The sequence below is a fragment of the Gaeumannomyces tritici genome (genome assembly GCF_000145635.1).
Source record: "Gaeumannomyces tritici R3-111a-1 unplaced genomic scaffold supercont2.1, whole genome shotgun sequence".
Lineage (NCBI taxonomy): Eukaryota > Fungi > Ascomycota > Sordariomycetes > Magnaporthales > Magnaporthaceae > Gaeumannomyces > Gaeumannomyces tritici.
The window spans coordinates 6,752,795-6,774,450 of NW_008804545.1; the positions used below are offsets into that span (position 1 = coordinate 6,752,795).

The 21,656-nt window shown below is 60.1% G+C and overlaps 4 protein-coding genes across 4 annotated transcripts; 1 reads left to right on the top strand and 3 right to left on the bottom strand.

Moving 5' to 3' along the window:
* Positions 1-737: 737 nt before the first annotated feature.
* Positions 738-10,776, bottom strand: GGTG_02129 (hypothetical protein). Its single transcript, XM_009219900.1, has 12 exons — positions 10,373-10,776; positions 10,149-10,293; positions 9,819-10,087; positions 9,176-9,763; positions 8,937-9,103; positions 8,263-8,780; positions 5,144-8,178; positions 5,019-5,080; positions 4,863-4,951; positions 2,937-4,783; positions 2,547-2,864; positions 738-2,396 (listed from the first exon to the last, which is right to left on the bottom strand). The coding sequence occupies exons 1-12, from the start codon at positions 10,598-10,600 to the stop codon at positions 1,482-1,484; spliced, it is 8,181 nt and encodes a 2,726-aa protein (XP_009218164.1). The 5' UTR covers positions 10,601-10,776; the 3' UTR covers positions 738-1,481.
* A 4,924-nt stretch (positions 10,777-15,700) lies between these two features.
* GGTG_02130 (hypothetical protein) lies at positions 15,701-18,572 on the bottom strand (the record flags this gene model as incomplete). Its single annotated transcript, XM_009219901.1, has 2 exons — positions 15,701-15,989; positions 16,234-18,572. 2 exons carry the CDS (start codon positions 18,570-18,572, stop codon positions 15,701-15,703), a joined length of 2,628 nt encoding a protein of 875 aa, XP_009218165.1.
* Positions 18,573-18,865: 293 nt separating this feature from the next.
* Positions 18,866-20,438, bottom strand: GGTG_02131 (hypothetical protein). Its single transcript, XM_009219902.1, has one exon. The coding sequence runs from the start codon at positions 19,914-19,916 to the stop codon at positions 18,948-18,950; it is 969 nt and encodes a 322-aa protein (XP_009218166.1). The 5' UTR covers positions 19,917-20,438; the 3' UTR covers positions 18,866-18,947.
* Positions 20,439-20,664: 226 nt separating this feature from the next.
* GGTG_02132 (hypothetical protein) lies at positions 20,665-21,613 on the top strand (the record flags this gene model as incomplete). The annotated part of the gene is made up of 2 exons (XM_009219903.1): positions 20,665-21,040; positions 21,195-21,613. The coding sequence occupies 2 exons, from the start codon at positions 20,665-20,667 to the stop codon at positions 21,611-21,613; spliced, it is 795 nt and encodes a 264-aa protein (XP_009218167.1).
* Between the last annotated feature and the right edge of the window lie 43 nt (positions 21,614-21,656).

A 21,656-nucleotide genomic window follows, 5' to 3' on the forward strand; every position in this document is an offset into this window, starting at 1 on the left:
AACCCGACCCCCCCCCCTCCCCCCCTCCCCTCCTCTCTCTCTCTCTCTCTCTCTCTCTCCGTGTCCCAAGTCTCTTGCAAAGATTGGGGTGGATGTTACATGCATTAGCCGTGGCTAGGCCATATCCTGAAGCCCACCAAAGAGATACATCCTCGCTCTCGAAGCATGTTATTTTCTAAAACAGACTGTTCCAAACGAGCCGTGGGCGAGGCTGATGAATTGCAACGCAGCCAATTCCGGCCTTGCGCCCGAGATTTCTAGGCATATATGTGTGATCTTCAGGCCGTAAATGCGTCTTGCTTTGTGTGTATTGGCTCGCGCCAGCCGACTGATATCGATCTTGGGGGAGCGCTACTTGTCGCTCGGCTGGCTGCTGCGGTGCAGGCAAGGTCCCTGTTGTTGGCCAGCGGCGATGTGGGAGTGGGCGAGGGCTCGTCATCGGTGAGCGGGTGAGCATTGACGGAACGAGGTAGAGGTATAGTGAGAGGTGTGAAATGCGCTTCTGTCGTCAGGTAGGGCTGTCCGTAATGCGGGCCATGCTGCGGCAGCGCTGTCTGACGTTGGTCTAGCTGTGTTCTTGCTATGAGTCGAGAGGGCGAGGTCAGCAGATGGACGCCTTGGGGAGGACATGCAGAGGTTGCTGGAGTTGATGGAAATGTTCTAGTATCAAGGATATGGCTAAATAAGGTCACCGTTGCGGTCGATGGATTTGCTATGATTGGAAATATCAGGTTGTAGCAGGTTGGGTGCATTGAAGGGCACAAAATATCCAATATCAGACGTCGCGAAAAGGATGTTCGTAGGTTGAAAGTGCTTCATTGCGGAACGAAGATGGGGCAGCGAGCCCGGAATTCTAGAATACATCGCGTGAAGAAAACACCAGCCTGCGCCTGTCTTTGACAAAAGAACTCCAACTCCGTGTCTCGACGAGGGGGGATATGGCATCAAAGTGGGAGTGGGGCGGGAAGTAAACAGGTAGGGTAGGGGGGGCAAGGCAGCGCGTAGAGACGTGAATGCCTGCGTATCACGGCAGAGGAGGGGGCTCTGCCGCGTGACGCGAGGGCGCCGGCCATGGCAGATGGCGCATGCGAGCCCAGGGCCCTCTGGCAGGCCCATATATGCGAAGCTCTGCCGTCTTCCAGCAACAACAGGCCGATGATGATACAAAACTGGCGCAGTTGGTACCTACTGACACCGCATTTCTGTGGATGCCTTTAGGGTCCATGGACCGCCAGGCCGCTGAGGCCTGAGTTCAATTTTTGGCGGTTCCCTTTTCCTGCTGTTTTTTTTTGGGTCACCGCTGGGAGTAGGCGGCCCCAAGCTCAGTCTCGTAACCTCGTCCTTGAAGATGAGGTTCTGCTATATTTTTTCTTTTTTGGTTCTCTTGGTCTTGTCCTCTTTTTTGTGAGTTGTTCCCTCCTCTTGATTCGTTCTCTTCTTCCTTTTCTTCCCCTCTCGGGGCTCGAACTGGGTGTGAAGCCTCAGATGATCCCCGGGACTGCCTGTGCTTTTGCCGCGATCGCAGCGCCCAGTCGGGAGATATTGGACCCACCCATGAGCTCCAGCACAGCAACGTCAGCCCGCGCCTCTCGGGCCAGCCAGTTGCGCAGCTCCACAGCAACGAGGGAATCGACGCCGTAGACGTGCAGCGGGCGGGACATGTCCACGTCCGCGCTGGGGACTGACAACATCCTCGCAAGCTTAGCAGCGAGCGCCTCGGCCACGACGACACCAGCCTCGGCCACGGACGCAGCAGCAGCAAGTCGCGCCTTGAGCCCGCCTTTCCCGTCTGCGGACCCACTGCCACCTGCATCAGCATCGCTGCCGCTCTCGTCGCCGTACCGCCCCACACCCATGTGGTGAAGTGCGTCAAAGAGCGCCGACGTGCGTGATGCGAACGGTAATTCCACTCCGCGTCGACGCAAGGACGCGGGGGTCTCGATGCCTGTTATGACCTGGGCATGGAGCACATCTAGGGGGCCGGCAGCACGTCGGGGCGGCAGTGCAGTCGTGGGGTCGCAGTATATCTCGATCAGGGAGAGGAACTCGGCCTCGCGGATGGGCATGTAGCCGCGGTCGCGCAGGCGATGGATGAGCGCGGCGTTGCCGTCCTGCCCCTGCTGGGCGACGAAGCCCACGGACAGGAGCATGCCGAGATCTAGGGAGACGGCCCTCTGGCCACTTGCGAGACGGTAGCGAGCCAGAGCGTCCTGGTAGGAGTTTCCGGCGGCGTAGTTGCTCTGCCCATGGCTTCCCATAACCCCTGTCATGGAGGATAGCATCACAAAGAAGTCAAGCCCGTCCGGCAGGAGACTGTGCAGATTCCAGGAGCCTTTGACCTTTGGAGCCAGGGCGGCGTGGAAGTCGTCGAGGCTCATGGACGTGAAGCTGTCGTCCTGTTCAGGGGTAGTGAGGTCAGCAGGAGGCCATCTGATTGGTGGATGGTGAATGATGGGGCTAGTTGGGAAATGTGGATCCAGCACTTTGCTTGGACTTCCGCATTTGCCATGTGTGATTCGGGACGTCGCGACAATAACTGCACTCACCTTCAACACCATTTGCGCATTGAAGCAGCCGGCAATAGGCGGCATCATCAGCTTGCACGCATCCAGAGTCGCTGCGAGCTCTTGCTTGTTGCTCACATCGCATCTTGGTGTTAGTACAACCGCTGCCCCCATCGAAACAAGATCGGCGACGAGAGTGTTGTCCTTGTCCGCGCCTGATCGCGACAAGAGAAGCAGATGCTTTGCCCCGCGACGGACCATCCAGCGGGCAACGCTCTGGCCAAGCCCACCGAGGCCACCGGCGACAACGTATGTCGCGTCGGCTCTCAGATGATATTGTGGTCGAGTATCTGGTGCAATCTGGGTCCAGGGCGAGACTTGTTAGCACCTCCTTGAGACGTACGTACCCCGAGAGGTAAAGAAACAACTAACCGGTATCTTTTGGCCAGGCTCCGGTCTCAGCACAATCTTTCCTATATGCTTGCCGCCCTGCATCAATCTGAACGCCTCTTCGACCTGCCCGAACCCATAGACGTGTAACGGCTTCGGCGGTTCGATGGCCTTGGCGTGAGCGAGAGCAGCCACCTCGCCTAGGATGCGGGAAAGCAGGGCCGGGTTGCTGCGAGAGGCATAGAGCCCGTCACCGCTGGCGAAGCTGACCCCCCGAGCCACAGGGTGCATGGGCAGGCTCGCAAAGGTGGCCAGATCGTGCTTGCCGACCTCGACGAAGCGCCCCAACGGCGCCATGCAGCGCTCCCACGTCGCGCGGAGGGCCTCGCCAGAGAGCGAGTTGAGAGCGACGTCAACGCCCCGCCCTCCCGTGGCGCGCTCGACGCCGAGCACGAACGAGTCCACGTCCCGGCTCGAGAAGATGTCCTCCTCGCGCAGCCCGAACTCGCGCACCAGGAAGGCGGCCTTCTCGGCCGTGCCCACCGTCGCCAGGACGCGGGCCCTGCGCAGCCGCGCCATGTTGATGGCCGCCTGCCCGAGCCCGCCCGAGGCGGAGTGGATCAGCACCGTCTCGCCCTCCTTGAGCCTCGCGACCTCGAAGAGCGAATAGTAGGCGGTCCAGTAGACTATGGGCAGCGTCGCCGCCTCCTCGAACGACATGTGCTCCGGGATGGGGTAGACCAGGTTTTCGGGCGCGCGGACCATAGTCCGAAGCGACGACATCTGCGCCGTCAGGACGCGGTCTCCGACTTTAAGTCTCGAGATCCGGGTACCGACGCGCGACACCACGCCCGAGCACTCGATCCCTAGATCCTCGGGGATTTGGCCCATGGCGGCCATGACGTCAAAGAAGTTTAGGCCACATGCCCGGACCTCGATTTCGACTTCGTATCCGTCTTCGATGTGCAGGTGCGGGCTGCCTTCGCCACTGGTTCCGTCGTCTGCGTCCACAAAACGCAACGTGTCGAGCAGCCCCAACGATCCGATCGTCAGCTTGACCGGTCTATTCGGCTGGAGCGGTTGCATCTCTGGCGTGCGCTGGGCGGCCGGGACAAGGCTTGTCGCAATCTCGTCGTTGAGATAGTTTGCCTCGACAACTCGACCGATGCAGAGCACTCCGTCACGCTCGACAAACTCTTGCTCAGCCCTCTCCTCGCCGCGTCGACCCGAGGTCAGGAGGCCCGTGGATCGTATAATACGGCCGAGCTTGGTCGCCACCGACGCAGGATCCACCCTCGTATCTTCCAGCGCTGCCGTTACAAAGTCGAAATCTTCCCCCTTCTCTTCGCGGATGGTCCTCGCGAACCCGTGCACCAGATCAAACGCCGGCGTCCAAGTCCCAGCAACAGGGGACCTGGTGGCCCACAGAAGGCCTTTAGCGCCAGTGAGCTGCTTCAGGCAGGCGAACCTAGCCTCGTCCATGGTCTCGAGGAACGGGTGCTCGAACTCGGGGAGGAAGACGCAGACTGCATCCCGTAGCGGCGTGCGTGACGCCTCGGCGATTGAGTAGATCCTGACTGGGTCTGACTTCCTCGTCCTACCGGGGCCTGCCTCTAGATATCGGGCAAGCTCGGCCGCCACAGCTCGCTGCAGATTCGACCGCTCGGACACGACAATAACGATTTGGTTGCTAGGTGCCGATGCTGGAGGCGCCTTCTGCGCCCTGGCATGATCTGTGGCGGTCGACATCATGACTGAAATGGTCTGCGTCTTCTCGCTTCCCGGCCATTGTGTCGGCAGCTCGTTCCCGGTGAACCCTGAGCTGCGAAGCGCGGCGTCCCAGTCGGTCCTGGACATCAGCGGGCCCCATTTACGATTCGCCTCCGTTCCTGTCACAGATTGTAACCGTCAGTAACTCTCCTTTCAGGTCGCGTACATGAGTGCACCAAAGGCCGTTGATGGACTTACCTAGCCACCAGCCTGGGAGCAATCCCATGGCAAATCCGGCACCGAGCATGTTCAGATTCGTGAGCTCAAAGAGAAGAAGCTTCCCACCACTGTCACGGTTGTTAGCGCTCTGGTTGGTGAACGTCGGTCGAGCTCGCCTTCAGGAGCGGCACTTACGGCTTCAGCAGTCGCCTGGTGTTCGCCAGCGTCACTTGCATCTGTTTAGTGGCGTGCAAGACCTAGGGGAGTAGCAGCGTTAGCAAAATCCGAGCAAGGCACGCCCCAGAACAGGCCCAACTTACATTAGCCGCAACAATGAGGTCGTATCCCTCGGCCTTGAACCCCTGCTTGATCGGGTCTCTCTCAATGTCCAGGACTTTGAAGCTCATCCTCGACGAATGGTCCTTGAACATCTCTTGGGCCTTCTCAAAGAAGCTAGGTGAGATGTCGGTAAACGTATAGTGCTCGAACCTCGGGGTGCCATCTTCACTTTCCGACCCTTGGCCATGTCGTGATAGCGTCTCGATCAGCGGCACAGTCGTCCCTCCGGTCCCAGCCCCGATCTCCAGGATTCGCATCCCTGGCTTCTTGTGCGCCAGGGCGTCGATAAGTCGCTCGTGGGCCGCATACGTCCCCTTGGCGCCGAAGCCGTCCCTGTACAGGCGCTGCAGCACGTCATCCCGGAACATCAGCTCCAGCGGGTCGACAAGTCCCGCGAGGATTGCCGGCAACTCGGGTCCCAGCCGGAGCAGGATAGGTGCCTCGGGAGTCTCGCGCACCCGCTCCATCATCTCGACCACATACGCCTCGTCGCGGACCTGCCGGAGCCATGCCGACTTGGCGTTGATGGCATGAGGCCCCGTGGGAGCCGAACCGCCCGTGGCAAGACTGACGACGTGCCGCTTGTGCATCCGCATCCAGTCGACGTACTTCTCCAAGTGCCCGCCAGCCGGAGGTCCGGTCCCGCCTTGGTCTAGGTAATCCAATGCCTTGGTGACATAGTAAAAGCACAGGAACTCGAGTTCTTCTTCCAGACCAAGAGACTCCCCACGAGCGGTGGCCTCTGCCGTCGCCAAAGGCTCAAAGAACCAGTCGGGTGCCTGCTTGAGATCCAAAAGGTCGACATCTGGGGCCCAAGCCAAGTTGTAGCATAGCCGCCTCCAGTTTCCGTCGCGACCCTTCATGGCCGAGGTGGCACCACCGCCAGCCCCGTTGCTCAGGGCCGTGAGCCTGAAACCGCTCAACTCGGCAAGAAGAGAGTCGCCCCCGGGGGTCGTGACTGTCACGGTGCACTCGGCTTCCCGAAGGCCCCGCTTGCGGGCCGTGGTATGCGCCTTGAGCGACGCAGGATCGTCCTGGCAGATGTCTGATGCGATCCACATGTTTTCCAGGAACGACGGGACAAGCGTCCGCATCGCTGTTTGCTTGTCGCCCGCGGCAAGCGATGGGAAGACGGTCTGCAGAATCCCGTCCAGTGTGGCCGGGTGGATCACCTGGTGACCGTTTGGCCTGGCACCAGGACGCTGCTCCATGACGCGGATGCTGGCGACGGCATCGCTTGAGGGCGTGTTGGAGGCGGGGTCCCTGGCGCTGCGCTTGATGCTGCTTCTGCTGCTCTGTCGGACATCTCGCATCGTCCGGAAGGATGGCCCGAAGACTATGCCGATCATCTCGATCATGCCGTACAGCGATCCCGAGTCGAGCGGCACGCTGCACCTACGGTCGAGCGCCGCGGCCTCGCCCAGCACCCTCTCCTCCCTTGCCTTCTTCTCGCGTGCTGCGCTGCCGCTGCCCCAGCTGCCCGAAGCCGCCGACTTGGCCGTCGCCGTGGCCTCGCCGTACTCGACGCGGATGCTGCCGCGGCAGTGCTCGGTCCACCCGCCGTCGCCGTGCGACGCGAGCTCAAAGTCGGACCAGCCGGAGGCGCCGCCCGTGAAGTTGCTGACCCTGCCGGTGCGGACGCGCAGCTGCACCTCGACTCCCTCTGACGCGGCCGCGGGCAGCGTCAAGGCCTTGTCGAACACGACCTCCTTGAGCCGGTAGCCGGCCACAGCACGTCCCGTGTCGGCCAGCTGGCGCGCCGCCTCGATGGCCATGACGAGCATGCCGGCCGCCGGGTAGATGAGCTGGCCCGTGACCTCGTGGTCCCGCACCCAGCCGTGCTCGGCCAGCTTGAGGTACATGCGCCAGCGCGCGTCGGCCGGGTTCCAGTCGGCAACCTGCGAGCCGAGGAAGTCGCTGCGCGGCTGCCGCCGCAGCCGCATGTTGCGGCTGATCCGGCTCTCGGCCCAGTAGCCTTGCGAGTGGTTGAAGGGGTACTCGGGGAGGTCGACGAGCATCTTCTCGCGCCCGGCGGCGCCGTGATATGCACCGCCGTCGGCGCCGCTGGCCATGACGGCGCCAAGGTCCAGGGATGACAAGCCCGCGCAGAAGAGCCTCCCTGCGGCGTTCAGGACCGTCTCTGTGGCAGACACGTTGCGTGTCAGGGCAGAGTCGTACATTGCTGACCTTCCGATGAGACCCTGAGGGAGAGCATCGCGAATCTCTTGGACATAACGACGCAGCGCCCCGTGCGGGCCCACCTCTAGGATGTAGTTGACTCCAGTTTTCTCGCCGCCGTTGGTGCTGACGGTCTCCTCCCTGAGCATCTCGGACAAGGCGGCCGAGAACAAGACCGGAGAGACGAGGTTTTTGACCCAGTACTCGGCCCTGGACACCTCGTCGGCCGTGGCTCGCCTTCCGGTGGTGGATGAGAACATCACCGGACTTGTTGCTGGGTCGGCGTCGCCATTCGTCTCCAACGAGCCCATGCACTTTTGGTATCTCAAGGCAACCACCTCCATGTACTTGGAGTGATAGGCGCTGCCGACGTTGAGGAGCTGGCAAAACACGCCCTCGGACTTGAGAGTCTGCTCCAGCCTGACCAGTTGGCCCCTGTCACCCGTAAAGGTGACGTTTTGCGGGCTGTTGACGCACCCCACGGCCACGTTGGCGAGCCCGCCTCTCTCGAGGTACGAGTTTGCCGCGGCCTCGGACAGCGCCGCGGCCATCATGCCACGGCCGCTGCCGCCGCCGCCGCCCGATGTGAGCTGCCGCACCAGCAGGTCGGCAGATAGGGCACCGCGGAAGTAAGCCACCTTCATGGCGGCGCGCAGGCTGAGCGCGCCCGCGCAGTACGCGGCCGCGATCTCGCCCGACGAGTGGCCCGCCACCGAGGCCGGGCGTACGCCCCAGCTCGCCAGCAGCCGGGCCAGCGCAATCTGGACGGCTGCGCAGAGGGGCTGGCTGTAGGCAGGGTTGTCGACGTTGGACGAGTCGGCGTTTTTGGTGAGTTCGTCTGTGTGGGCGGATGTCAGTCAGCAGGGGGAAAAGCTTGTTGCAAACGGCTAGATGGAAGGAGGGAGGAGTGGCTCTGCCTTACCGATCAATGACCACCAGCATCCAAGCGTCTGCAACGCCTCGTCGGCCTCTTCGAGAGCGCGTCTATATACAGGGTAGACGAGGAGCTCCCTCCCCATGGCGTGCCACTGGACCCCCTGGCCCGAGAACACGAAGCCGACCTTGAGCGGCGGCGACGACGCGGCCCTGACTGGCGGCGAAGGCGCCGACTTGCCATCGCCCAAGCGCGCCAACAGCTCGCTGCGGCTGGCCGCGACGGTGAAGGACCTCCAGGGCAGTCTGGTCCGCCTCGACGCCAGAGTGTGCGCCAGCCTGCAGAGGAATTCGGCCTCGCCGCCGCAACGGCCCGGGTGCTCCCCGCGCGCAGCCCTCGTCGTGGCGAGGTACCCGGAATAGGCCTCGGCGACGCGGCGCAGGCCGTCCTCGTCGTGCGTCGACCACACGAACAGCAGCGGGCGCGGCACGGCGGGCAGCAGCGCCACCGGCTGGCAGCCACCGCCGCCGCTGCCGCCGGAGACGTCGACGTGCTCGCTCGTCACGCTAGCCATGTCGTCAGAGGCGCCGCCGGCGCTGCCCGGCCGCCGCAGGATGACGAAGTCGTCGGACCCCGTCCCGCCCGAGGAGGAGGACGCCGACCACGTCGGGCTGCCCGGAGCCGCTTGTATCACGCGGGACGCGGGCGGCGACGGCAGCGACAGTGACGGGTCGCCGGCCGTGTTGTGGTTCCCGCGCAGGCCGCGGGACTCGAGGTACGAGCGCGCGTCGTCGAGCACGGCGTGCACGTTGGTCCCGCCGTACCCGAACGAGTTGATCGAGGCCCGGCGCAGGCCGCGGGTCTGCCACGGCGTCGGCTCGGTAGGGAACTGTGGGGAGGAGGAGGAGTAGCGATCAGCACGCCAACTTTCACAATGGGAAGGGCAATAGCTCTTGCTTACCTTGAGATTCCAGCCGTCTTCGATGGCAGGGTTCTTCTCCTCGAACCACATGTTTGGCGGTATTATCCCCTTCTCCAGCACGAGGATCGTCTTGATCACCCCCGCGACCCCGCTGGCGCCCTCGAGATGCCCGAGGTTCGTCTTGACTGCCCCGACGTACAACGGCCTGCCAGGCTCCCTGACAGGTCCAAACACGGCCCCGATGGCGCGCGCCTCGATGCCGTCGCCCAGCGGCGTGCCGGTGCCATGGGCCTCGAAGTAGCCCGTGTCCGCCAGGCTCAGGCCCGCGCGCGCGTAGACGGTGCGGATCAGGTCCTCCTGCGCGGCGCTACTCGGCTGCGAGATGCCCGGGGTCCGGCCGTCCTGGTTGGAGCCCGTGTTGCGGACGACGGCGCGGACGCAGTCGCCGTCGCGCAGGGCGTCGCGCAGGCGCTTGAGCACCAGCACGCCGATGCCCTCGCCGCGCGCGTAGCCGTGGGCGCGCGAGTCGAAGGTGTACGACTTGCCGGCCGGGTTCAGCATGCCCAGGTCGGTGAGGTGGGTGAAGGTGTGCGGGGTCAGGATGAGGTTGATGCCGCCGACGAGGCCCTGTTCTTTGCTGTCAGTCTTGATCAGAGCTAAGCGCCGCTTTCAGACGACGTACCATGGAGGAGTGGCCGCTCCGGAGCGACTCGCACGCCTGGTGCAGCGCCACCATGCTGCTCGAGCAGCCCGTGTCGATAGTAGCGCTGGAGCCGCGCAGGTCGAAGAACCAGCTGACCCTGTTTGCGATCAGGGCGTTGCCCGTGCCGGTGAGGAAGTAGGGCGTGTGCAGCTCGTGGTCGTGGTGGGAGAGGGAGTTGAACTCGCCCGACCAGCAGCCCATGTGGACCGTCGTGTCGCTGCCGGCGACCTGTTCCAACGACATGCCGGCTGTTTGCGCGTCAGTTCTCTGCCATCCCCGCCGCTTGACCTTCAGCTATCGCCCACGTACCGTTCTCGAATGCCCGGTAGGAGCACTCCAGCAGCCATCTCTGCTGCGGGTCCATCGACCTTGCCTCGGTGGGCGTTATGGAGAAGAATGGGGCGTCGAAGAGGCTGACGTCCTCCTTGACGAAGTGGGCGCCCTCGACATTGTTCTATGACGCGACGAATCTTCAGCACGCTGCTCTCCTGCTCTTGGTATCCCGGGGGGGGCTCAGGACGGACGAAACTTACCATGCCGGGCTTCCCCGAGTCGGCGGTATAGTATCCTTCGGCGCTCCACCTGTCCGCGGGAACGTCGGTCATGGCAGACCTCCGCTCCGCCAGCATGTCCCAGAAGGCGTCCGGGCTTGTGGCATCCTGTGGGAACTTCAAGGAGAATCCGACTATCGCCACGGGCTCGACGGCGTCGCCGTCCAGCTCGCCGCGCCGGGGAGAGTAGAATCTCGGAGCTGAGGCCATGGCTTACAGCACTATATACGACGAGAAGAAGTAGAGGTATTGAGGGGATTCTGGGTACTCCTTTGATGAAACAGCCGTATGGTTGGCACTCTAACTCATCGCTCAGTAGCCGAGAAGGGGGCTCCGGCATGAATAAATACTCGGGCACATCCACCTCACCGGGCCGTAACCAACCCACGGTGACTGACGGTGTGGAAAGCTCGAAACTACAACCGAGTCCCCGACAGGATGCTGACCTCTGATGGTCAAGCGACCCGGGCGTATCAAGCCACCCTTGGGCGTCCCAGCCGGTCGGACTCGGCCTTGCCATCCAGTATACGGCCGCCCCCCACACACCATCCTCCCGTTGATTTCATCAAAAGAGACAACGGGCCGAATCTAGAGTTGGTCACGCTCCCTGCCGTGATAGCACGACCCAAGCTCTCGGGACCAGTAACAGCTCGGGCGGATGGGAGGGGCTGGCTGTCAAAAGCACCCTCCGTCACAGCTGGAGGGGGCCGGAGACGAGATGTGTGTCGGCCACAAAGGAGAAGCACAGAACGCCTCCCCGGCTATGCCTGCAGGATCGCGGCACGCGCGGATGACACTGCTGTTGGTCGGGCGCCGAAAGCGGGGTGGGGTCTGCATGGCCGTGAGGGCAAGAAGGGAGAGCAGACGCCCGCCGCCCAAGATATCTGCGAGTTTGTGTCGGGATAGTTCACAGCTGCAGGTGGCAACGGTCTACCTATCCAATGGCCGGTCCATCACACGGCAAAGAAGGCGCCCGGCGGCTCGCGATAGGCTCAGAAGGATTGGGGCGGCGCCGGGAGCCCTCCATTCTTTGCCAGGCGCGTGCGTACCAGGAAAAAAAAAGTGACATCAAATGCCGCTCGTGTTGGTCCGTGGCTGTGTGTGTGAGGTAATCATGGAACCAAGAATACGGACCGGTGAGTTCGAAACACGACCCCTGCAGAAAACCCGTGGGCTGCGGTAGAAGGGACGGGATGCAGATGTCTGGATTCGGCCTTATGGGGCGCAGATTATACTATGTATTACGCAATTATACCCAGCTCTCCGGTGTGGTTCCCCCCCGCCCCTCTCCGTGCCACTCTCTCGGTTGGGCCCTATCTCACGCCAAAGAACAAAGGCCCCCCGCATACACGGGGCGGAAACCTACCCCCCTATCTCTCTCCCCTGCGCAGCCTACCAAGCAGACCACGTCATCTCCCCGTGCTGGGACAGACACCGCCGGAGCGATTTTGCGGCTCAGCCAGGGTCGCACACACGCACACACACACACACACAGGCTGTGGGTCGATAAAAGAAGGGCCAAGTCCTGTCTGCTACAGGCCGTGCCGTAATGAGCCACGATGCATGGGATTTTGGGGTATGACAAGGCGACGGGAGAGTGGGCGGGGCGGGGGAACGACGCGAGCGGTGGAGAGGAGGTCAAATATGTCTTGGAAAAGGAAAAGGGGAAAAAACGAATGGGGAGGCGGAAGTGAGCAGCAAGGGCGGCAGACAACGATCGCTTGTGCAACGTGACACGAAGCCGCCACACCCTCATGTCGGCTTTGTGGCGGCAGGCAACGATGGCGGCTAATCGGACGTCATCTGGTGGCACCAAAAAAAAAGGGCCCCCAGTCCCGACGTCGCCGAGCCCGATATGTGGGGACCTGCCTGCAGCTTTCACGACAACCCGCCAGAGTGAAGGAGAGAGGAGAGAACATGAAGGTCGGCGAGGCCAACAGCTAGGTCAATTGTGCATTTTGCGGCTGCCTGCTTTCTCCTTTCAGTTCATCACAAGCTTTTGCGACCTCCCGTCACACACACTTTCTAACAGAGTCACAGACACAAACAACACAAACAACACAAACAACGCAAACAACGCAAACAACGCAAACAACAACAACACATACGCCCATCACATCGAAGAAAACCTGTGGAAATGGCAACCAGCAAGCGTCGCCCGCTAGCTCCCAACCTGCATGTTTTGTGCTGCAATCTTGCCTGTCAATATGTGGGGGGCCATGCGGCAGGCGAATCGGACGGGAAGGGAGTGCACCATCCTTCTTTTTTGTCCGGCCCTTACGCCGCGCTCGGGATTCCGAATCGGCCCTGGTCCCCCCTAGTAAACGTGGCTAGCGCCACCGCTGCCATTTCCTGGCGTGTTGGCGGAACTAGCGCCGACTCTCTAGCCCATTCCTACGACATGCAGCATGCAGCATCTGATACGCTAGAACGCCCGCCCGCAACGCCCGGCGTCCTCGGTCGAGCCAGGGGTGGCAGGTAGAGTCGCATGTCGCATGCTTTCGACTCCACTATCAACCCCCGGCGGCAAGGAGGAGGGAAGGAAAGAAAGAAAGAAAGAAAGGTGACCCCCCCGCGGCGGTGAAAGCGGGCGGGGACTGGCACCACATCACCCAATATATGTATGTATTGTACGTATATGCCTATGTTGGCCCTCCCCTCCCCTGCCATGCGGGCCTTCTGTGACGCCCACCGGGTATCCACGCAGTTCACCGGTCAGCCAGGCCAGGCCCCAAGGTTGCGCGTCGCCGGGCAAACCGAATCCTATGGGGGCTGCGTCGCGGGAGGGCGGGCGGTGGGCACGCGGACACCCTTGGAGTGGACGGATCGATCTCCTCGGGGGAGTAGCGTGCAAAGCAGGGTTGTGTGGTTGGTTGGTTGGTTGGTTGGTTGGCTTGTTGGACATTGGGGGAAGCGATTTGTGACAGGGCTGTCTGCCTGTCTGCGTCCATCTCTCTCAACAGTCTCCCACCGGTTGTTACGTCCCCCCTTCCTCCCCTTCCCCTCTCGACCGCCACTGCGTCCCAAGCCAATGGTGGGTGCCGCTGCGTCGGGTTGTCCCACCCATGCTTTCGGATCGGCAGTAGCACCGTCTTGTTTCGGCCTGCCACAGCTGTCCCGCTGCTACTGCTCCTCTCTTGCGCTGTACGCCGATCCATCGCCTTGGGGCGAGTGTTCTCGAACCGGAGGCCACAGGTGAATCACCTAGGCGGTCAATTTCTTTGCTTTTTCGAGGCACAGCGGAGTTTATCCCCTCCCCCCAAAAGATTGGAACTAGCGTCCAGCCAACCTGGGCGTCGCTGCATGGAGGTCCGGATCGGTCTAGGCCCCCTCGGTTAGATGCACTCTTCGTCTGGAGGTGGAGCCAAGAAAAAAAAATGAAGAAAAGAGAAAAGAGCCGGCTACACGCCAGATCGAAAGAGGGAAGAAGGAAGAAGAATTAAGCGAGAGCGTCCAGAAGACCCGTTTGCCTGCCGGATGACCTAAACGGGAATTTCACCGTTTCTGCTGACGTTATCGTATCTAGGGGCTATGCCGGGCCCGAATACGACGTGAGAAGCAGGCTCTGGGATATGACAAACTGGTGATGAGAGAAATGCCGTATGAATCATGGCATTATCGCCCAGCCTAGCGTCGTGAGCCCATGCTTGATAGTAGCCACCCTGTGATAGTGTGACTCGATCAGCACTAGGAGGGGAGAGCGTTGATACCAGCCGGAATCAATGAATGGAGGGCATCTGGTGACCATGAGTGTGCCCGGACGCGCGGGAAAGCATCGGCATTGGTTGTTCAAACATGGAAGCCTGCTTATCTATCACACGCACCACAAGATGCACGCCATGTCGGGCCGAAAAAGGGCTCAGCGCGCGGCGTCCCTTGAGCAGCAGAGGGTCCTGGACACTGTTCAGCTTGAAGCCGGGGCGGCCGGCCAGGTACAGTCCATGCCCGCCCCCTTTCTTTTCCTTTTTCCTCCTTATAGTGTTTCCATCTTTATTCCTAATTAGTTCTTATTATCACAAAGGAGTCTATCACCAAGGGCCGGCACACTGTTCCAGGCCTTAGCACGGGAGATCCGCACAGGGTAGATGCTTACCGAGCACTCGTCGGAAATGACAGGGGTGCGGTAGTGAGTACCGCACCTACAAGAGAGGGGACTACTGTATATAAGGAGGTCACAAGGCCTTCGGCCCTGTGCCCGTCCTCCTTTCTCTTTCAAAGATCTAGATCAGCATACAATAGACCCTATCTTGCACCGTTTGTCCGTTATACTTATCGTTATTCCTGGTTTTATTCATATTCCTGCTCTTGGAATCCTCGCGGCATTTGCCATGTCTTTTCTGGCAGGTGTCGCAAAGGAGGTGGGCCAGGGCCAAGGCTGAGGCCCGGTCCTCTGCAATGACCCTGGCGAGGCCGGCCAGTGCTCGGGAAGATACTACCGAGCACCGGAGGCACAACCGAGCACTGGTGTATATAAAGGCTCAGAGTCTCCCGCCTTCAACACGTTCTCCCCCATAAATATCAGAGGTCTATCAAGTAGCCGATCTACAGCACGTATCACTTCTTTGCAATACCAGGCGTGACAGGTTATCAGTAACAGCTCGTAAACCCATCACGCCAATTAATATACCTTGTTGAAGCATAATCAATTATCTACTTCCACCCGCTACAGCTAACAATTAGCCTTCCCCCATCCCAAAAATCTTTCTTCATGGAACAACTAACATCCCCACGCCCTGTGACGGACAAACAGTGCAAGATAGGGTCTATTGTATATTGAGCTAGATCTCTGAAGGGGAAAGGGGGACGGGCACAGGGCCGAGGGCCCTGTGCCCTCCTTATATACCCAGATCCCGTCTCTTGTAGGTGCGGTACCTGTTACCGCACCCCTGTCATTGCCGACGAGTGCTCGGTAAGCATCTGCCCTGTGCGGCACCGGTGCGCCGCACCGGTGCCCGTGCAGATCCTCCGCGCCAAGGCCTGGGACAGTGTGCCGGCCTTTGGTGATAGCCTCCTTTGTGACACGCCCAAATCACCGTATTTGCTTGCTTAGCCGAGCCTGGCCGCTTTCCAAAAGAGGCCTCTTCCAAAGTTTCTCCACTCATACGGACGGAGATAAGGAGCCAACAGTGTCCTGCTGCTCGAGAAGTCGCCGAAGCTGCAGCGCACGCGTATTCCCGTAAATCTGCTGAAACCATGATTCAGCCGCACGCAAATCGCTCTTCTCATCCCCGCTAGTGCCCTCCTCAATCCCAGAGATGCAACCAGGCTTTCCCATCCCTGCAACCGCCGCTTTTGATCCCAGATGACACTCTAACAGGAGTTTGCAAACTTCAAAACCATTGTCTGGAGCCTGATGACCTTGGAGACACTGGAGAAAGCATTTCCAAAGACTACTGTCTGGGCTATCGTTTGGGGTCCAGAGATTGTGTTCCTTAGAAAATGAGGACCAAAAAAGTCTCTCGAATGGTATGAATTGATATTGGCCGCCGGGCAGGAATTGATGGAGGCCGTCGGGCACGAGCCGACTGCTTGGATCTTGGTTAAATAGAGCTTGGGTGCCCGCCAGGCCCAAAATCTCCATTGCCCTGCTAATAAGGTACTGTAAGGCGGCAAGGTCGATTATCTTAGAGCCTGGGAAGTCGGGGTCCCCATGCACGTTTGTATTGAGGACTGGCTGTAGGGCTTCGAAGAAGATTCTTTCCCAAACCGCAAAATGTGGCGTCGTGTTAGGCAGAAGCCGCCATAGCTTGACCAGCCCCAGCCGTGAGACCACTTGCGTCAGCACACTTGCTACGGGACTGCCGGGTAGCGACGCTTCGTTCCCCCAGAAGCCCGTGTGGTACATGTGACTGAATGATTCGAGCTCCGCTCCTGATCCTTCGATGATGCTGTTCTGCTCGAAGTCGCTGAGCAATATGTGGAAGAGCCGCTCTAGTCCGAACAGGACGAAGATGGCCCTGTCAGAGTCGTCATCTGCGGCGAGATACAAAACCGATTTGATACACTCGCAAAATACTTCTGATGACTGACAAAAGACCATGGCACATTGGAGGTATGAGCGAGCCAGGACAAAATCGCGGTACCCAGGTGGGTTTGACGTCGGAAGCAGAGCATGTGAGTCCGACGCACTCAAGAAGTCGACGACGGTGCGATGGATGAAGCCCACCCGAGGACGCCACAGCTCGGTTTCCTCCGTTGAATCCCAGACTTGGACTAAATCGCGGCATCGATGCCGTATTCTTTGGGCTGTTTTCTGCAATTCATCGTGATTGTAGACTCTTTTTGCGGAATAAGCAGTCGACCTCTGCATTCTTCTCCCGAAAGAGTTCTCCGCATCCTTGTACTTGGGATAAGGGTCTACTGGGGGCCGAGCCCCCTGTGCCCTCTTGCGCCGAGCCCAGTTTGATTGTGGGGTGGTGTTGCTCTGAATGCCTAGGTTGCCGAAGAAAGCGCCCCGTTTCAAATCCTCGAATAGTTCTTCGAGCTCGTGCATGGCTGTGAACAAGGCGACCGGCAAGGCGGAGTCGAAAACGAGGAGGCATTGGAAGATAAGAGACGCTTCATCGTGATATACGCCTTCTATCGACTGCAACATGGTCGCAAAAAACTCGTTTAGATCACTTGGTAGGCGGTCGAGTCTCTGGCGCATGATCTTAAGGCTGTCTCCATGGTCTAGCCCTCGCAGGAGATCTTTGACCACAAGAAACACCCAAAAGAAGACTCCCTCGGCACGAGATGCCACCGCCTCAACCAGATTACTGGCTTCGGATGGGGCTTCTCTGCACAAGTTCTGGTATTTGTGGTCATCTCCGAAGCAGTCGTCAACGTAGCGCCTTATATCGTTCTCCGTCAGTTGGTGGACGTTTATTCGGCCTGCTGCCGATTCGAACGCCTCTTCAAACTGAGTCCAAGGCCGGCTCGAACAGCACAGCTTGATATCTCCGCAAGAAGAAATCTCCCGGACAGCATCGATTATCTCGGCAGGCTCGCCTTCAAACTCGTCGAGGCCATCCACAAAGACGAATATCCGAGACGGCAATGAGTTGATCTTCGCAAGTTCTCCAAATACGTCTCGCAGCTCCTTGAAAGTCCAGGAGTCAAGACAGCGAAAGGGCAAAAAGCGCTGAGGGCACACTTTTTTGATGAGCTCGGGGTGCGCAACCAAGATCTGGAAGAGCATTGTCCGTAGCAGACCCTCGTGCGCCCTTTGGAGCTTGCCGCCTCTTGACCAGAAGAAATGGCTCACAAGAAGCAGCGGCTTGTGGGCGCTCGAGGTAGCCCACTGCTCCAAGAGCCTTTTGGTCTCGGGGTGTTCAAGAAGGAACTTGATCAGCGTCGACTTCCCAGAGCCGGCCTTGCCTGTGATCCAGAAGGTGCCCTTGGAGGGTCCGCCCAGCCAAGTCCTGAACTCTTTCCCGCCATCATCGTTGAACATCCACTGAAATGTGTTTTTGTGCGCCGTCGGGATATCGCTTTGGCGTTCCCTCAGCTGCTTGAAGTGCAAACTCTTCAGGATCTCCGAGATGGTACTGTGGTTGCGCCATTGGTCCACAAAGTTGACAAGACTTCGGGAAAAGCCCATAAATGCGTCATCGTGGGACTTCTCCCATGATTTGCGAGCGGCCAGCTGGCTCCCGAGCTCCTGGAGCTTTGTATCAAGGAGCGCTGCGTGTGTCTTGTGCCATTCCTGCGACTGTTTGACCGTATCGCTGAGCCCATCAAGGGACTGCATGACTTCGCCCCCTTGCTCAAGGATCAGGTTTTGGATGGCGAGGAGAAGCCGCTGCCGAATCTCAACGATCCGAGAGTTGAGTGCCTCCACCTTGCGCTTCCGCCGGATGGCCCACATTGCCATCATGAGCTTTGCGAGCCGCTCGCCGACATAGGCCGAGCCGCCGTCGAACTTGAGGCCGTCAACCTCCTTCAGGAGGGCATCGCATGCGTCGATTGACTTCTGGAGCAGGCCCTCCAATTCGGAGTTGCTCCCAACAGTCCCGACCTTTTTCTTGAGCTCAGTGCTAATGGCCTTGACCTGTTTGGCCGCATCCTTAAAGTCGGTGTGCTCCGCTGTGAGCCCGTCTATGCTGCGGTACACCTCGCGCATGGTCTTGGCTGTTTTGTAGCCAAGCTCGGCGAACTGGGCAATGTTTGCCGCAAGCCCGAAAGCAGCGAGAGCCTCCATTGTGGATTTGAATGCGTGATTAGGTGAAGGGCAGGGTGTGGTAGACGATGGGCGGTTAAGCGACTGGATTGAGCAGCACGAGGAGGCGAGCGATATCAGATGATGCTGGGGAGGAAGATGGAAAAGTGGGGGGAAACGTGCAGTGATGGAGGGGAAAGTGGCAGTCCGTCCTGCTGGGCGCAGTCGCCAGTTGGCCAGGCATCAACGACAGCCGCACACGTGGTCTGCGATTTGCCATTGGACAGGTTTATCTCGGTGCGGTATCACCCGAATGGTAAGGCTCCAATGTGTGGCTGATATCTGAATGGCCAAACACAAGTCTAAGAAAGACACACAGTTTGGTATAATTTCATAACGACTACCAGTTGCTACCGCTCAGTTGAACGCCTCTTTGTGCGCTGCAGCCCACCCCTCCAGACTTGTGATCTTCCCATCACCAAACTTGACAACATTCGCCGGCCCGACCGTCGTATTCTCCTCCGTCATGGCGTAATCCACGCCGTGCTTAGCCAGCGTCCGGGCGAATATCTCGGGGAGGCCCTGCTTCTCAACCATGTGCCGCACCGCAGCATCCTCGTCCAGAATCTCCTCGATCCCGACCTCGCCGAACCCAGCCGCCCTCGCGATAACCTGCGTCCCCTCGCGCCCCGACAGCAGCCGCGGGCCCATCAGCACGATGCCCTCGGCGCCGCCGGCCTCGGCCACCACCTCCCGCGCCCCGCCGGCGCGCAGCGCCACATGCGCCGCGACGCGCCCAATATCGGGCGGCGCGATCCAGTCGAACACGCGCTCTGGGAAATCGAGCGTGACGCGGCCGCTCGCGAGCTGGCCCCCGCCCAGCCAGCGCCGCGAGTTGCTGGCAAAGAAGCCGGGACGCAGCGCGACGTAGCCGCCGGGCCCGTACACGGCGCGCAGGGAGAGCTCGACGGCGGCGTGCGCGCGCGCGATGGGCTCGTCGGCGCCGTGCGTCACCAGCCGCTCCAGCGGGACGCCGCGGTTGTGGACCGAGGCGCTGCTGATCAGGACGGGGGAGTCGACGCCCGCGCCGTGCAGCGCGCGCACGGTGGCGAGCATGCCGTCGGTGCTGGCAAAGTCGACGTAGAAGACGGCGCGCGTGGCGCCCGTCGTGGTCACGGCGGCGGCGACCGAGTCGGGGTCGGCCAGGTCGGCGCGCACGCGCTCGAAGCCGCCGCGGGCCTCGAGCTCCGCGGCCAGGCCAGGGATGGGCTTGGACGGGTCGCGCATGGCCAGCACGACGTGGGCGCCGAGGCCGCGGGCCGTAAGGGCCGCGACGCTGGCGATGTCGCCAGTGGGGCCGAAGACGATGAGCTTGGGTGACGCCATGGTAAGGCTGAGGCTGTAGTGAAGAGCTTAAATAAGGCGGGTTATTTTGGGAAGTCCAGAACTTTGATGGGGTCTGGGCTAGATGGAACGTCCCGAGGCGGAAGTGCTGCTGGTCAGGCTAAGGTATCAAGGCACCCTTGTCTAAGGACCATCACCATATTCTCGCATCAGGATGGTAAGTGGCATTGAGGTTTTTATATCATCACACAGACAGGGGATCCTAGACGTCGCTGTGTGTCCCCAAGTCCGACGGCCTCACAGGCTGTCACATGTTGCGAATACTGGCGGCCCTACAGGCTGCTATGCTGACCAAGACTGGCTGCCTTGCGTGATGCTTTGGTCCCGAGAGAGCAAAGTCGTCAGTCATCATCAGGCTCCGGGCGGTTTCTCGGGCCCACCAGAAGGCCGACCGGCTTGTTGACAAATCCGTTGCTACTTGGTTGGAAGGGTGTGTAGGGTAGGGCGCGGCAAACGGACTCTGCGGTAAAGGAACGCTTAGCTCGGAGCGAAGGGGAACAGAAGCGTCCGTTTCTGGAGGCCTAGCAAAGAGCATTTGGGATCCGGGACTTAACACCCTGGCCAATAGCCGCCCGCCATTGGTGCCCCACCCTCTGCCCCTCCCTACACCTACCTCGGTAGGATCATTCCAGAGCGGCCATCACAAACGGACCGCCGCTACTACCTCGATTCCCCTGGTCTCCTGCTGTCCTCTTCCTCCCACGTATTTACAAGCGCGAGGGTAGAGAAGATGCCAGATCAAGACGAGCAGGCCAGCCAGCCGATAGGCTTCCCGCAATCTCGTTTCTTCAAGGAGCAACGAGCACCCACGCTCCCCAGCCCCTCAGAGGTCCGAGCTCTGAACCTGCAGTCTGGAAACGATCGCGCCAACAACTTTTACCGCCCTTCGCCTGTCATGGTGCCGGCGATGGGGCTTTTGGTGAAATATGGCGCCGACGTTACCCGGGTGGAATTGGAAACGCAAATATGGGTTCGTGAGCAGCTTGACGGACGTGTTCCCATCCCCGAAGTTTTCGGGTGGGCCGAGGATGGTGAACAGGGGTTTATCTACATGGCCCTCGTCGACGGCAAGCCACTCCAGGAGCTGTGGGGTGGCATGACCGAAGGTCAGAGGTTTGCTATCTGTCAAGACCTCAGAGAAATGGCCCACGCGTGGAAAAGTTTGAAACCCCCCACAAACGAGCCCTATATTGTTAAGTTCTTCCTGTTCCACCACGCAAGGCAAGCGTCTAACCAGGGAGCCTATCGACGAATTATTAGGAAGTTTAGGCGACAGACGCTTGAACGACATCTTCCTTCGGTGCCATCCAGATCTGGCCGGCCCCTTTTGTGGCCCTGATGCGGTACGCCAGTTCCAGGACGGCTGCGATATAGAAATCCCCCCGGCCGATGTTGCTATTGCCTTTACCCACAACGACCTTGTCGCGCCAAACATCCTTCTATCGCTAGGCCCCAATCCCAAAGTGGCGGCCGTCATCGACTGGGCCCAGTCGGGCTGGTACCCGGCCTATTGGGAATGCTGCAAGGCCAAGCGCGTCCGGTATCCGCCAAAAAATTCGAGCGATGAAGTGCTCCAAGACGAATGGGCTGCCAAATATGTGCCCCTCATCCCGGATCCCGTGGATGACGAAAAATACAACTATCCCTGGATATATTTTGTTCTTTCTAAAGGGATATAATAACAACCGCCGCCCGGGTAACCGGCGAGTCCCCTCCAATATT